This window comes from Terrapene carolina, unplaced genomic scaffold (assembly GCF_002925995.2).
Source record: "Terrapene carolina triunguis isolate 2854851 unplaced genomic scaffold, T_m_triunguis-2.0 Scaffold21, whole genome shotgun sequence".
Lineage (NCBI taxonomy): Eukaryota > Metazoa > Chordata > Testudines > Emydidae > Terrapene > Terrapene triunguis.
In genome coordinates this window covers 7,812,957-7,828,461 of record NW_020664372.1, presented here as the reverse complement: position 1 = coordinate 7,828,461, position 15,505 = coordinate 7,812,957, and the positions used below count along the sequence as shown (strand labels likewise).

General features: G+C 40.1%; 1 protein-coding gene across 1 annotated transcript; it reads left to right on the top strand.

Annotated features, from left to right (window-relative positions):
• The first annotated feature begins 1,508 nt into the window (after window positions 1-1,508).
• Window positions 1,509-7,411, top strand: SPRY2 (sprouty RTK signaling antagonist 2). The gene is made up of 2 exons (XM_024209687.2): window positions 1,509-1,608; window positions 5,640-7,411. The coding sequence occupies exon 2, from the start codon at window positions 5,691-5,693 to the stop codon at window positions 6,630-6,632; it is 942 nt and encodes a 313-aa protein (XP_024065455.1). The 5' UTR covers window positions 1,509-1,608; window positions 5,640-5,690; the 3' UTR covers window positions 6,633-7,411.
• The last annotated feature ends 8,094 nt before the right edge of the window (window positions 7,412-15,505 follow it).

Genomic DNA, 15,505 nt, shown 5'->3' with positions numbered 1-15,505 from the left:
CAGCATGCTGATCCTCTGGACACACACACACACACACACACAAAATCAGAGTGCTACTCATTCCATTGTGTAGAGGACAAGTATGTCCTGAGCAGATAGCTGGTGTCTGAGGTACACCGCGTTCCACTTATTATCGCAGCCACTAATTTGGGGGAGCAGGTGGTGTGGCTAGTACTAGAACATGGTGTATGATCGTGTTTACGCAGCAGCCCGTACCCAAACTAATACCCCCTCCTTCGGCCGAGAAGTGGTAGGCGATTGGATTAACTACAATGCAAAGGAAGGGGAGGGGGCGTTTTTAACTTCTATTTAGTTCTACTGCAAAAAAAAAATACCACCTGAAAGTTTTTATTTTCTTCTAAAACTCAACCTCAAGGGGCTTCAATTCAATCCAGCGTAACCAGTCAGCTCGCCTGAGGGTCCCACGTAGCCTTTTGTTTAGTCTGCCCGAGTGTCTCGCACGTACTAAGTGTTGTGTTACTTTGTACGAAGGAGCCTCTTACAAAAATCAGTGGCCCAGCGGCCCTAGGAGGGAGTTGCTGCTGCGCTAGGCAGCACTGGGGTGGCGAGGCCGGGCCGAAGCAGCAGCGGGAATAGCAGTTGTAACAGTAATAGAGCAGCAGCGGCGGCTCTGCTTGCAGTTGCAGTGCAAGTCGTCCGCCTCCCCCTCTGGCTTGCTCGGTGCCGTTGCCCTTTTGAATGCCTCCTGCGGCTCAGAGTGCTGGCAGGGCGCTGGGAGTGTGAGTGAATGTAGCCCCGCAGAGCCAATGAGCTGGGACCGGATGCGATATATCCTCTGGGACAACAACTGCTCTGTTCCTCCTCAGATCCACATGACGCCATTTACTGCTGCTTTTGCAGAGAGATCACCCTACCTCCTCCGGAAAGGAAAAGAGAGAGAGGGAGCGCGAGCAGAAAAACGCCAAGCCCCTGCAGCTCAGATCTCAAATCTTCCTCCTCCTCCAAACACACAACAACAGGCACCACCACAAATCCGCTGCGCTTCCAAAACACCCCCTGATTGCAAACCACAGCGCTGCCTGCAACACTCACACGCTCACAGAGGGAGCGAGAAAGCTAGAGAGAGAGGGGAGCTTGCAGCTTCTCAGCAGAACGGCTACATTGCATAGGCTGCTTTTTTGGAGGAGCTCAGTGGAAGAAAAGCTTTGGGATTGTATTTTAGATCCACTTTATTGTGTTTGCTTTGGCTTCTCCCTCCCCTCCCCTCCCGCCCCTTGATCATTTGCAACAACAACAAAAAGTGACTTGGTATTGGCGATTGAGAAGGGGGGGAAGAGGAAACAGTGTATGAGTGATTTCTTTTTAGGAGCTAAGAAATACCCACCCGACCTGCAGACCTTTCATAGAGGTTTATATTTATAATCGATCTGGGGACAGTGAGGTCACTTTGCTCTGGATTTTTTGAGATGATGGTGATGATGATTTGCAAGTTGGACTAAAGCTGAGTTTGGAAAAGATTTTTTGTATTTTTATTTTTTTACATTTTTTTTTTTTTTTTGCTGCTGCTTTAGGCTGGATTTACTTGCAAACCGCAGGAAGAAGAAAACACGAGAGAGAGGGGGGGGTTGGTGCAGTGCCGCGATCACGGTGAGAGCATTTTCCTTCTTTGCAAAACAAGCTTTTTTTAAGAGCCCAGATTGTTCCGAGGAGCTCGTGGAAATGTAGGTGTAAGGTCGATCCCCTTTCAATCCGTGAACCTATCTCCCCCCCCCCCCAGGAGTTGGAAGTGGAATTTCAGCGATATTTTTTTCTTTCTTGGGGAAGTTCGGCGGGGAGAGGGGAGCATCGGATGGTTTCTGAGGGCTGTTTCGTGTTTGTTTCCCCTCAGAAATGACTTTGCAGGGAGGGAGCCCCCCCAGCTCCGCGCCATTGGGCGGCGGGGGTGAGTTTAGAGGGCGGAAATCTGTACTCAGGTTTGAGCATTTGCAGGGAGCAATGTCTACGAAATATTGCAAGGATTCGAAGCAACTCGGTGACTTCTTTGCAAACTGTATTCTCCTACAGTCGCAGGAACATGCCCCTGAAAGGTAGAGACGGGGAAGTCCTGGGTGTCTCGTATCTCAAAGCATTCCATGGGTTTTGGGTAGGATTTGGGGGGGTCGTTTATTTGTATCGCCTTTGGGCTGCTTGGTCCCTGTACTTGGTGCGTTTAGCCATCTCTGTTTAAATAGAAGACTGACACTATTCTTTAAGTGCATTGAGAGACTTGTGCAATTCGGAAGTGAGCTCACGCCTGCTATAAATATATTTTCCATGCGATAAAGTTAAATAGATCGTCTATATGATAGGGAGTAAATTCTTCCCCGGGTTTCGTTATATGTTGTGTAGGACTGAAGCAGTTTGGGGGGAGGAGGGCACGGAAAGGCTTAATATGTGTGGTGGTGGTTTACTTTGCAACAGCCTCTGAAAGGTGCTGGTGTTTGCAGCAAGCTATTTGTCTGTCAGTTTGCCCCACCCCGATGGTGAAGTCCCTTTTGCCCTAATCCATAGTCTGATCACACACTCAGCCCTTAATGGGGGTTTCAAAGCACTTTCAAAGAAGAAGAGGTGGTTGGTGTGTGCGCGATGGAGATGGGGTGGGGGTGTGCTGCAAAGGCTCCTGAGACAAAACAGAAATTCATGGGCAGAGAACTTTTTCCCCCTTAGGCTTCCCTTCTCCCAGCCAACACGACATGGGTTTTTCCACAGCATACAAGGAGCACTTTGCGTTTTAAACTTCCCCATGCGTGCACAGGATAAAACCCAGCCCCTTTCTCCCCTTTTCCCAATCCCAGTTAGCAAGAGTTAGCAAATCATGGCATTTCTGCTCAGCAAGTGAGTGGACTTCGGTTTTTGGAAGTGGTGAATCGCGTTATCTCTCTCTCTCTTCCCCCCCCCCTCCCCCCCCAAAGGGAGCAAATGTTTCTCTTGCTATGCTCTTATTCGGTAGGTGGAAAAAAGGGGGTGGGTGGGAAGGAGGGAAGCATTGAGATCAACCGAGATTAGAAAGAGAGAGAGAGGGGAGAGTCCTGTTTCCCTGAAAGAACTACACGCAAACATACATGCAAAAATAAGAGTGCTGTAGGTCTGCATCTTGCTCTGTTAGCGGATCTTTCCAGAGCTCTCGGTGTAATAAAATGCAAGGGCTGTTTGTTATTCTACAAATTCTGTGGGTTCCACTTTGTAATCTGGGAATGTGGCTGAAATTTACACAAAATAGGTAAAATAGTAGCAGCACTGGCGAGGTTTCCCACAGCTGACTTCCTGGATTTGGAACTGGTGCTTAATGGTAGCCCTTGAAGGGGAAACCTGCACTTTACTACACTATCTTGGAGGTGTTCTCTCAAATGAGAAGTAATGCGGGAAGCTTTATATAACTCTGACTCCTCCAGCATCTCCTGGGGGTAGGGGGTGGATACACAATAGTTAAAAGGAAGCATGGGCTTGACTTTCCTGATAAGGCAACTTTAGAAGCCGCCTCCCTCCTCCACCCTAGAGGATGTCGCCTGTTTATCTCCAGGTTGTCTGCATTTGTGAGGCTGCTTATTTCATTTGCAATATCAGCCAGTCCTGAGAGAATGAAGGGATTGCTGCGCCCCACCTGCTGAGCACGTTGTTCTGGGCAAAGATGAAGCCTATAAAAGGAAAGGAAGAAAAGAGCAGTGTTTTCTTCTGCAGCTTTTACCTTGTTGTTTGAAGGGGTTCAGTTTCGAAGACCCTTATCTTTCGAAGAACCTGCTGGTCAGGGTCAGTCGTACTTTTAGACAGAGTTAACAATACTGCAGAGGCAAAAACATCTCTCCTTTGCTCTTTGAATTTAGTTTACATCTAGAATTGGAAGAAGAGGGGTATGTGATGTTGCAAATTCCTCTCAAGGTAGGGAGAACCTTGATTTAACCTTGTTATCTTTAAATAGCTTCCACTAAGGGCATGTCTGTTCTGAGCATTGGATTTAAACTTTTCTCTTGGCAAGGGTTTTAATTTGAAGTAAATACAAACAAGAGTTTAAGATGTGTTTGCAAGATAGCTTTCACGTGCTGTGAATCACGATTTCTAACATGCATGCTGGGTGAAAGCCAAGATTTAACAATAATGAATATACCTAATATTTTTATTAAATTTCATCTTTTTAGAAAACGGCCAGTTTATAAAATAAAATAAAACAAAGAGAACTTATTTTGGCTTGAAAAGTAACCAGCGGGTAAAAGGTTAAATGTTTTCCTTTGGTTTTAGAATAAAGACGCATATGGAGATGTTCACTGTTGAAGTGTCTGGATATATTTTACAATACTGTGGTGTAGTATTATTTATTGTTGGTAAGTGATGTGTACAGAGTAACACTATGGTGCCCTTTCTAGGTATAATTGAAGACATTGTGTGGTCCTTGCAAGAAGCAAGGGTTCAGATTTGTTTTTAAGTCAAAACAAATTGCTTTGGACTTTTATGTAGCTAATTTAATTTTGTGTCTACTTTAGAATCCATTAAAGAATGACAGATTGGTAAATTCTGATCTGCAGATTTGTTAACCATTGTACTAAGGATCAGAATATTATAAGCTTATGATGCTAGTCATACACTGATTTTCCTTAACTTTATGCATGTTTTATTGGGGTTCCACTGAATTTCTTAAGCCCACTTCCATTCTTAATTACTTAGAGACGTATAGTCGTCTTGGATTGTAGTGTTTAGATTGTATTCTGCATATTTCTGTTCCACAAATTGTTGTGTATTTTCTCGTCATGCCCAATATTTGAATTATAATCTATAGATAGTTTGAAATGTAAAAACAATTCTGCAGTGGTATTTAATAGGAAATAAAATAACAGCTGTCATGAAGTATACAAGTATGACACACTTGACAATCTTGGAAAGAGACCTTTTTTACTTCTGCAGTTGACATTTTTGGTAGCACTAACTCACTGGCATCTAACCTCAAACATTTTATTGCTGTTTGGTGTTTTTCTTGGGACCATTGGTATTAACATGATGTAAATAGGAAATTGTAGTTTAAGTTTAATGTGTAAAGAGACTAGCCTACCAAAATATTACCCAGTTTTAAATAAAGTTGAAGAATTAAATGTCTGTCGTCAGCAGGTCACATTACACTTGCTAAAATATTTGTAGCTGTTCTTTGTGTAACATGTATTTTTAATAGTGTTATGTGAAAGGAAGAGTCACTTTAAGTGGCTATGTTAAAATCCATGGTCTAGCCAGAGGATGACTGGGAGGTCTCAGTCTCAGGTTTTAAATACCTAGATTTCCTGGAATCACAAGTTAAAGTCTTGCCAGGGTCAGCAAAAACCTCTCTCCTTGCATTATAGATTAAACTGAGTTCTGTGCTGTTTACTGGATGCGGATCTTTATGATGAGTTCTTAAAAACCTAAAACGTCTGTGTTCTGTATGGATGGAGAAAAATATCCTTGAGTGCGTTTAGTAAAAATAAGAGTCTCTTTAACAAAATCAGACAGGTACAGAGTACTTACCAAGTCTGACTCCTGCTCTCCACCTTTAATGTGGCTCCATTTTAATGGTGGTGTACTTATTTAATTAGTAAAATGCCCCGGGATCATTCAGGAGGAAAGACAATTTGCAAATGTACAATATGATACAATAGTGAATCTTCTCTTTGTTGTTACAGGAGTTCAGATGTGTTCTAAGCCTGCTGGAGTGACCATTCTTCCGGATACTGATGGAGACAAGAGCTCAGAATGGCAGTGGGTCCCAGTCTTTGCTACAGGTTCGGCATGACGGTGGGAGGCAGCAGGGAGACTCTGACCTGAGGGATGTTCTGACACAGCAGGTTCATGTGTTGTCACTGGACCAGATCAGGGCCATCCGAAATACAAATGAGTACACAGAGGGACCTACAGTGGCTCCGCGACCAGGGGTTAAACCTGTCCCTCGTCCAGCTAGCCAGCACAAAAACGAAAGACCACATGGCTTGCCTGAACATCGTCATCTTACCAGGGTCCAACATGCACAGGTACATACTTCCTCCCGGGCACCCCTGTCCCGTTCCATCAGTACGGTCAGCACAGGTTCACCGAGCAGTACAAGGACAAGTACAAGCAGTAATTCATCTGAACACAGACTTTTAGGATCATCTTCAGGGCCAACGGCTGATGGGATAATCAGGGTGCAGCCCAAGTCTGAGTTCAAGACAAGCAATCTGAAGCCCCTGAGCAAAGAAGACTTGGGCATGCATGCCTATAGGTGTGAGGACTGTGGAAAATGTAAGTGTAAGGAGTGCACTTCTCCAAGGACCCTGCCATCCTGTTGGATCTGTGACAAGCAGTGTCTTTGCTCAGCCCAGAATGTGGTTGATTATGGGACTTGTGTTTGCTGTGTGAAATGCCTCTTCTATCACTGCTCTAATGATGATGAGGACAACTGTGCTGACAACCCATGCTCTTGCAGTCAGTCACATTGCTGCACTAGATGGTCTGCCATGGGTGTTGTATCCCTCTTTTTGCCTTGCTTGTGGTGTTACTTACCAGCCAAGGGTTGCCTTAAATTGTGCCAGGGGTGTTATGACCGGGTAAACAGGCCCGGATGCCGCTGTAAACACTCAAACACAGTTTGTTGCAAAGTTCCCAGTATTCCCCCCAGGAACTTTGAAAAGCCAACATAGCATCACTAATCGGGAATACTAAAGTTATAAGGATTCTTCTAACACACATATGCAACCAACTAAACAGCTATAACCTTGGCACTGTTAGTAGAAGGGTTGGGGGTATACTTTGCTGTTTGCAGTGAACTGCTTTTCTGCATGTGTGCCATCTTAACTGATCTGCTTGTTAGAACCCAGCTAATGGAGCTCAAATATGGGATGCAGTACTTTGTGACCCATATATTGCATAAGCTAAAGCAACACAGACACTCCTAGGTGACTATTGTTTGTGAATAGTACTTGCAAAATTTGTAAATTAGCAAATGACTCCTTTTTTATTGTTTTCTGCCAGAGATAATGTGCTATATTTTTGTATATACGATAATATTTTCAACTGTGAAAAACAAGTCGTGTCATAGAACATGGCACTGTCACAAAATATTATACTAATATGTTGTACATTCAGAAGAATGTGAATCAATCAGTATGTTTTTAGATTGTATTTTTTGCCTGATGGAAACCCTCTATTACAAGTCTCTGATTTCCCTTTGGACTTCATGTATATTGTACAGTTTCAGTAAAATTCAGCTTTTATTTTCTAATTTTTTTTCAACATATTGTTTAGTGTAAAGAATATTTATTTGAAGTTTTATTATTTTATAAAAAAGAAATATTTATTTTAAGAGGCATCTTACAAATGTCACCCCTTCTTATGAGGACGTCATAGTTGCTGCAAATAAGGGGTGACAGATGCATATGTTCACTATAAAATAGAAAATATATTAACGTTTGAAATTAAACTGGGCTGCTTGTCATTTTTTTCCCCCCTTTATCTTTATTGCTCTGAATTGGAAAATCTGATTTGTGGGGTTTGTTGGTTTGTTTTAAAGGGGAAAGTTCAAAGAAACGTGTGGCTAAAATAATAAATTGATTTAAGAACTTTAGGTTAATGAAAACTTTAAATGTTATTTCTAGAGCTGAAAATGATGCATTTTTCTTACCCTTACAGAAATGGTATGAATGCTATTTGCATAACATAAGACGAAAATGAACATAGGAAAATGCACGAACTCATTCCAGACTAGGAATAATCAACACTGAAAACTGGCCTATCCTGTTAAGTGATGAGCTTTTTGTGCTTTAAATAGGAAATAAGTAATACTAGTTCACAAAAAGGTTTGGCTTCCACAGGCTCAATACTCAGGGGAATAATGGACAGTTAATACGGTTAGTTCAAGGAGTTTGTATGATTATTTGTTAAAAGGAGAAGAATATGCTACAGGGAGTGACAGATCTGAAAGCATTCCAGCCTTATGTAAAACATTTGCCTCACTTTAAGAAGAAAGTTGCTTAGTTGATATGTCACTTGTGGCAGTTACCTTCCACTGAGGTCAAAATTCTTTCACTGCTAGGTTTGCTGCCGGAAGTTTGGAAAATGATTTACCTTTCTTTATTAACAAACTACCATTTCCTGTTCTGAGCATGTCCCTCCAAGTCTAGGGTCTTAGTGCAGATGTTATACATCTAATTTTTAGGTTGGCATTTAAGAAATATCACAGCCTCCTCTGAATCCTCTCCAACAAAAACAAGGTTAAAATTAATAAATTAAGAACTTATTTACTACAAGTTTAAACTTGGGGCTACAGGAAATTGCAAATTTTTACCCATTACTTTTAACTCTGGTATTCTGACACTTGGGATGTTTTACATGGGTTTGCTGTGCTGAAAAATCCTTCTCTGCGGAAGTGTGTGCACACGGGTTATCAATTGTCGAGTAAAATTAGAAGGTGCAAGCCCTAACTAGTTTGCTAATCAGAAATAGTTGATTCACAAGCCCTTTTTTTTCCAATGCGGGAAAAAGCAAGTTAGATTTCTTTATTTCTCCGCACCAAACGACTGCCTGACGGGTGTAAAAAGACAAGCTATATAGTCAGGTAAATGCTTGCATAGCATAAGAATTCTTTCAAGAGTGCACAAATATTGTTGTCTAGGCTTTTGAGTATGACTCACAGTATTTGTCAACTGGCTGATCAAATCAATTTATTTAGAAACAGTGCATTCATATATCGAAGGAGTGACTGAGCCTTATGTGTTTCAATTCGCTTCCTCTAGTTCTTGAAATGGATCAAGCCTATATCAAAGGTGGCATGTGCAGGTCTTGCATCTGTACTGACTGAACGTAACCATAGAAATATTTAAATAGCACAATTACCTGAAGTCTTTGCCTCTGAGATTACACGTTTGGAAATAAAAATACAATTCATAGCACAAAATAACTCAAATTTGTTATCTTGTATTAATGAGCTTGGTAATGTGGATATTGAATTCTTTGTCCTTACTGACTTAGATATATATTTTTAAAAATATACTTGAATGCATGGTACTAAAGTTGAAATTGGCAAATTGGAATGTGTCCTAATTGTTTGACAAATTAAAGGTATACATTACTTCTGATGCATAGGTACTGAAAAGCAAATACTAAAGTTTTTTTATTTATTTTATATTTGCTGGCTTACTATTTATCTGCATTGATAGACTTTTTCCCCTCCCCCCAGAATCTTACTATAGGGAAATATGAATCTGGACTTCATTTAAGAATGATTGTCAACATCAACTCAGTTCTTAATTAAAGATAACTGGCCAAATTTTGCTGTCCAGTTACATCCATTACTAATCATTGCGAGTTATATGACACTTAAGTCTTGTGTGGACTAGGAATTAAGGTGTAATGCTAGTAAGTTTTTAGCTAACGTGCTAACTGTGTTTGAAAAGTCTAGGCTATAACTTGAATAGTTTAGCACATGCTAAACCCAGTGCCTTATCCATACTAGACTTCTCTGATATGTTAGCTAGCATGTTGGTTAACGTGCTAACATCACACCTTTAAATCCTAGTTTAGACAAAATTTACTAGTCTAGGCCAGGCTGAAACCTGCCCTCAAAACTGTTATCCTGTGCCTTAATGAGCGTTAAAAGGACTTTTCAGTTGTATTGAGCTAACGTGATTGAAAATTGCACCCTTTTTTGCCCATCAGGACGGAGCCATTGAGAGCAAAATTTGACCCAGTACTTACATTTGGAGGGTCACTGCGGTGCCTTGCCAAATGTATGCTATGTAGAAGCATCCCCTGGTGATTTTAGATGTTCGCTGTGAAAGTGTGTCTGCCTGTGGGTGTGAGAGAAAGAAACAAACCCCACCCGATTAGTTCAGTTTGTTATATTGCTGTTTCAGTGTTTTGATCCTCAGGTAAACTCTGACTTGCATGCAAATTTGGTCTGAGGTGGGGGACTCAGAATTGGATATTGGCAGATAATATAGTATGATGAATTATAATTTTAAACAAATCACAGCTTACAATTTCCTTTCCTCTATGGTGTGCAAATTACAGATACTGTACAAGAACACCTCCGCATAACCTATTGGATGTCCAAATTATTATCCTCAAACATATTGTCTATTTTGTGTACTGTAACAGCTTGGGATGTGATTTTTTTTTTAATTTTTTTTTTCCTGAAGGTAACAATCAAAGCAGTTAAAAGGAAAGGAACTCAATTTTACCAGGACAATAATTAGGTATAATACTTTAAATGGAAATAAAACGTGATTGATCATGTGGAAAGTATGTCCTGTTCAAATGAACTATCAAAGCATTCATTTGAACACTACAATTTTAAAGTCAGATTTATTTTCCAGCTGGAGAGGAGTAATAGATGGGCATTCATATACATTCATTTGATATTTTTACAGTTTTCTATAAAAATGCCTACCTATCTATGCCATGCCTGTCTATGCCTATGTAAGTCACTTGATACTTGACTGTAACAAAAACATTGGTTACTTACTGCAGTATCCAGAATGTGCTTACAACTTTTGTGCATTGCATTACCTGATGGGTTTTTTTTCTCATTCTGGGAATATTTAAATAAGCTTGGTGAAATATAAATATGACCCCTCCTTACTGAGACTTATTTCTGTCAATCACCAGTGCGCAGAGATCTGCAAATACATTTGGCTTAGCACGAGAGGGCCTCACTTGATTTGAGTAGCATTGGTTTTGAATAGCATTTTGGGTAGCATTGTTTGTTGACATTTTATGTAACCCTAAATAAACAGCAGGTTGAGGTGATAGGAGCTGAAAACATAACTAGTGGTGCCAAAACCATAACACATTATGCTGTCTGTTCTCTCCTAATGGATAAAGCACTGAGTTCTTCTCTGTTTACTTTGCATTACAAAAAAAGTTGTTGTTTTTAATGGAAGTTGTCAAAAGTTTATTGGAAACAGGAAAATCAGAAATCCAAATAAAGCTGCTCTTATTGGAAGCAAAAGAGTGCTGTACTGAATTTAAATATGCTGCATGCATATGTAGCTTTTCTTCTGCCTCAATATTGTCTAGTGTCAAGTTTCTTTACTTCTCTGTAAGGATTTTACTAACTGAGGAGATCCTGATGCTTTTGTCTCTACATATTTGTTCCATGTTGTACCAGTTTCTTCTTTCGATACTTAAAGGTTTATTGCTACTTCTAGTTCAGGGGATGAAAGAAAAGCATGAAAAATGCTTTTCTCATGAGCACGATCTGTCTTTGAAGGTTTTATGATGGGGGGAGGGGGAGGGAAATGATTACCTTGACATACTTGTGCCACATTTTAAAGAGATTTCAAATGTTTTCCATCTGTCTGACACTGGTCCCTAAGGTTCCAGGACATGTATTATTTTCATTTGTTTAGTGTGCTTTTTGATTATGGCAAAATGAGATTAGACCTTAACGTGTTTTGTTCATGATGAAATACTTCCCCCTAGTTAAATAAAACATTTGTTTACTGGTGCTGTAGTTCAGTGGGCTGGAATCTAGATCACACTAGATTCCACTACTAATACTCCAGAATTTAATTGCCCCTCCTCTCAATAATAAAGGTTTTGTTTGAAATAGTGTTTTTATTTTTCTGTAATGGGAGAAAGGCAACAGATCTTGTACTGCTCAGCCAACAGATTCTTTTGGCCAAGACTGGCTATGTCGGTACTGTTACAAACCCTTCTGCAGTGATTTAACCCTAAGCTAGAAAAGCCCTGCCCAAAATGTTCAGACTTTGGGAAGCCTAACGTTGATTGCAGTGGGTGTTGTGGATACTCAGAAGCCTTTAAAAATCAGGCTACTTTGAGTTAGGTGCTGAAATATAAACTTAGGAGCTTAACTTTAAATAACCATTTTTTAAAGTTTTGCCCAGTGCTATAAACTGGTTTTAAAAAATTACGCTATCAGACTAGCTCCTGCTACCCAGGGAATCTACTGTGTGATTGTAGAGCTGCTCTCTGTATTTGAGCTACGTCAGGAGAGAGAACATTGAATGAAGATCGGATATCTATATGCAGGGCAAAAGTCTAACTTGGAGTGACAATCTGAGTCTACATAAAAAGGTAGCTCAGATGAGTCACTTACATCAGATATATGAACATAATGTTTTGTGCATGTGGACTTTTTTACTTTGTGGCCAAAACTGATGTTGGATAATGCATGTGGATTTGACTATAAATTGTGCATACATGTGATAGTTGTGCAAGAGTAGAATGGTCATATGCTATTTTACAGCATCACTTTCTCAAAAGAATATCTGACTTTCAAGGTTCTCAGTTGCTGAGAAGTGAAATATTTATAAATATTTATAGTTTCAGGTACTACAGTCTGCCTACTAATTTGTGCGGTTTTGTAATCATTGATATTTTTTTCTAACTTTTGTTTTTTTTTCTCTCCATTGTTGCTATGTTAGATACCCAGACAAGTAAGGGAAGCTGACAAATTACAATGTGATGTCAAATGCACAAAGCAAACAAACTGAAATAATAAACTTTTCATCCAGTCTTTTATTATTTGTAACAGTAGTAGAGAAAAACATTTCAGACTTTTTATTTTTTTTTGGTTGTTGTACCTTTAATTATTCTAGACACGTGATATTTCATTAAGGGCATGTCAGATTTCTCCTCCCCCCCCCCGTTGGCTTTAACAAAACAATAAGGTATGCAAGTAATCCAGCCAGATTACCAATAGTGAATCTTGTGTATGCACTTGATTTCAATAGCACTTAATAGTGTGTGGGTGACGGTGCATTTTCCTTCTAATATGTCTGAGACCAAATTTGCATGCAATATTAATTGTCAGCAGGTTTAATGTCTACTACTTCTACACGGGAGACAGGCAATATTGTAAGTTTGCTATGAATTCATAGCAACCCCATCTCCCTGCAAGAAAAAGCATGGGGTTCATGCTTCTAAACCCGTCAATTCCCTGATATCTCAGTTGGTTCCCAGGGTTTTCTAATGGGCCAGGTTCTCCACACGAGCTTCCAGCCTCAAATCTGGCTTGTACTTGACTCCACCATTGTTCTGTCTCCCTGGACCCTTCTGACAGAAGACAGACTCTATCAGTATTAATTTACCCAGAAAAAGCACCTTCAAATTAACACAATTCCACGGGGAGCAACCATAATCCCAAATCCACTCCCAGTCCAACCCCAGCACAGAGACTGAAACTGTGGAAGAGTGTCCATGAGGGAAAGGGTTCTTTCCACACACCCCAAAGAAGCTTAAGTCTGTTGTATCTTTGTCTCCTTTGCTCCTGGAAGTGGGAGATATGATCACACCCCTATTAACGATCTCAGAACTTCACCCACTGGTACACATTTCAGCTTTTGCTAAACAACAAATATGACTGACAATGTAATTTGTTACTAATTTAAAAAAAAAAAAAAACCCTGAGCTGAAGGGGAACTTGTGCCCCAAGTACAGAATAACTATCTAAAATCATACAGGTAAACCCCAGTTATGAAGATCTGTTATCCCAAATTTCATATCAGTGCTGAAATTAGTGTCTTTATGAAACTCCTATTCCCTCTGACACTGCCATAAAATCTGAATTAACTTGTATTTCTGTATTTTTCTTGCTGTATATTTGCATGCTTCACAAGTGACTTCCTTTTCTTTGTTTTTTGATGAAGCCGTACACTAGGGTTGAAAGTGACATGCTTCTTGAAAGCGCAATCCTTAGATGATGACTAATAAAACTTCTCTCATACTTTATTTTTCTGTCAAATGGGATGTTTGGAAAGCACCATCTCTTCTTCCTTTCATCCCCATGCTCTAACCCCAGTTGTAGGTTGCTTCTGGAACCTTTACAGTGAAGAATGATTTTGTAGGTTTCCATTAAGCAAGGCTGAACATAGGGCAATGTATGCTACACTTGAGCTTTGTACCCAAGTGAACAACTAGCCCTTGGTACCAGATGTTCAGAGTACACAAAGAAAAACGAGATATAATATGAGGAGGTGTAACTGGAGGGGAAAGGACTGTCACAATCCACCCATTAAAGTTACTGTTCCAGAACAATAGGAAAATTTGCCCATTTGATTAAAATTAACTAGGCAAAATAGCTGATGTGCAGATAGAGATATCCCACTCAGTGTACTAAACTTAGCCAGTGTTTATGCTATTTGCATTATATATTTATCAAGGTCACGTTATTCTAGTCAGTAGGCTAACTTCAGCTTTTTATTATAAGATAAATAAAGGCCTTAGGTGAAATCCTGGCCCCATTGAAGTTCGGTGGCAATTTCTTCCCTCAGTGTGGGTCTTACTACCAGTTGGGACGAGCTGGCCCCTAGTTTGAAGACTACCTACCAAGTATAGCAGTTATAACACTAGGAATAAGTCCTCATGTTGTCTGGAACTTGTCATGTCTAAATGTACCCTTGTAAGGTAATGCATTAAATTGCACTGCTGGAGATTTTGTTATCAAACTGTGGCCCAGATATTCAGTTTGAGTAGATTGATGTAGCTCTGTTAACTTCAGTGAGGCTATGCTGATTTACACCAACTGAGGATCTGACCCATAAATTATCACAAAAAAATAGTTGCACAGTAGAATAAGAATGAGCTTTTTTTATCAGTGTTTGTTTCTTACTGTGTCTGTTGAACAATAGCCATTGTCATGCTTCTAGACCAGAATCCTTATTTATAATACTTTAAGAGCTATTATTTATTGCTTTTCAAATGTTTGTGCAGGAGGAATGCCTCTAACTAAATCACTTTATTTTAGGGTTCTGGGATCATTTGAAACTTCCCAGAGTTATGAAAAACACCCAGGCCATTGTAATTCACCGAGATAAATGCAAACCATTTTACTTTTTTTAAAAAAATGTTGAAAGTATGCGTGGTGTGGCAGAAGTTTATGCAGAACATTTTTATTGTAGAGTGATTTTTTTTTTCCAAGAATGATTCACAGAGCTTATTTTTGAGGCTGTTTTGAGTTCTGGTCATTTCTACAGATGCAGCAGCACATAGCTCATTAGTTTACTGGTGGTTTGAACTAACCTCAGCTACCTGTTGTTGGCTGTGAATGGAATAATTTATTTTTAGTGCAAAACCACAATATGAATATTTTCCACTGTGAAAGTATATTAAAAAAAAAACAAAAAACCTTGAAGAGAAAGGGTTTGCTCTTTCTATCTGATGTCAGATGTAACTGGATTTGTCTTACAGACAATGCTTTTAAATGCCTGACTCTCTATTGAAGTTGACAAGAATTTCCTCCACTTAACCCCTTCAGTGCCCTAGGGCGTTCTGCATACATCAAACAAAAGGGGGCTCCTATGCCTTGTAGACAGACATGGTGATATGCTGACAAACCCAAAATGAAAAGAGAGACTTAAAACCTGGGCCCTTGGGCAGTCAGGAAGGGGTTCTGTGGGACCGTCCCTTTCATGGTATGTGAGAGACACAGTACTTCTCCCTCTCCCTCTCCCCTCCAATTGTAGCTTTCTGAACTGTGTAACTGTTTCAGCTGCAATGCTCTATGTAAGAGCCCCAGCCCAGTGCTAAATTTTATGTTTGTTTGGCTACAGTG

Coding starts and splice junctions, on each gene's coding strand:
- SPRY2 (XM_024209687.2), top strand. CDS start 5,691: ATGGAGACAAGAGCTCAGAATGGCAGTGGGTCCCAGTCTTTGCTACAG.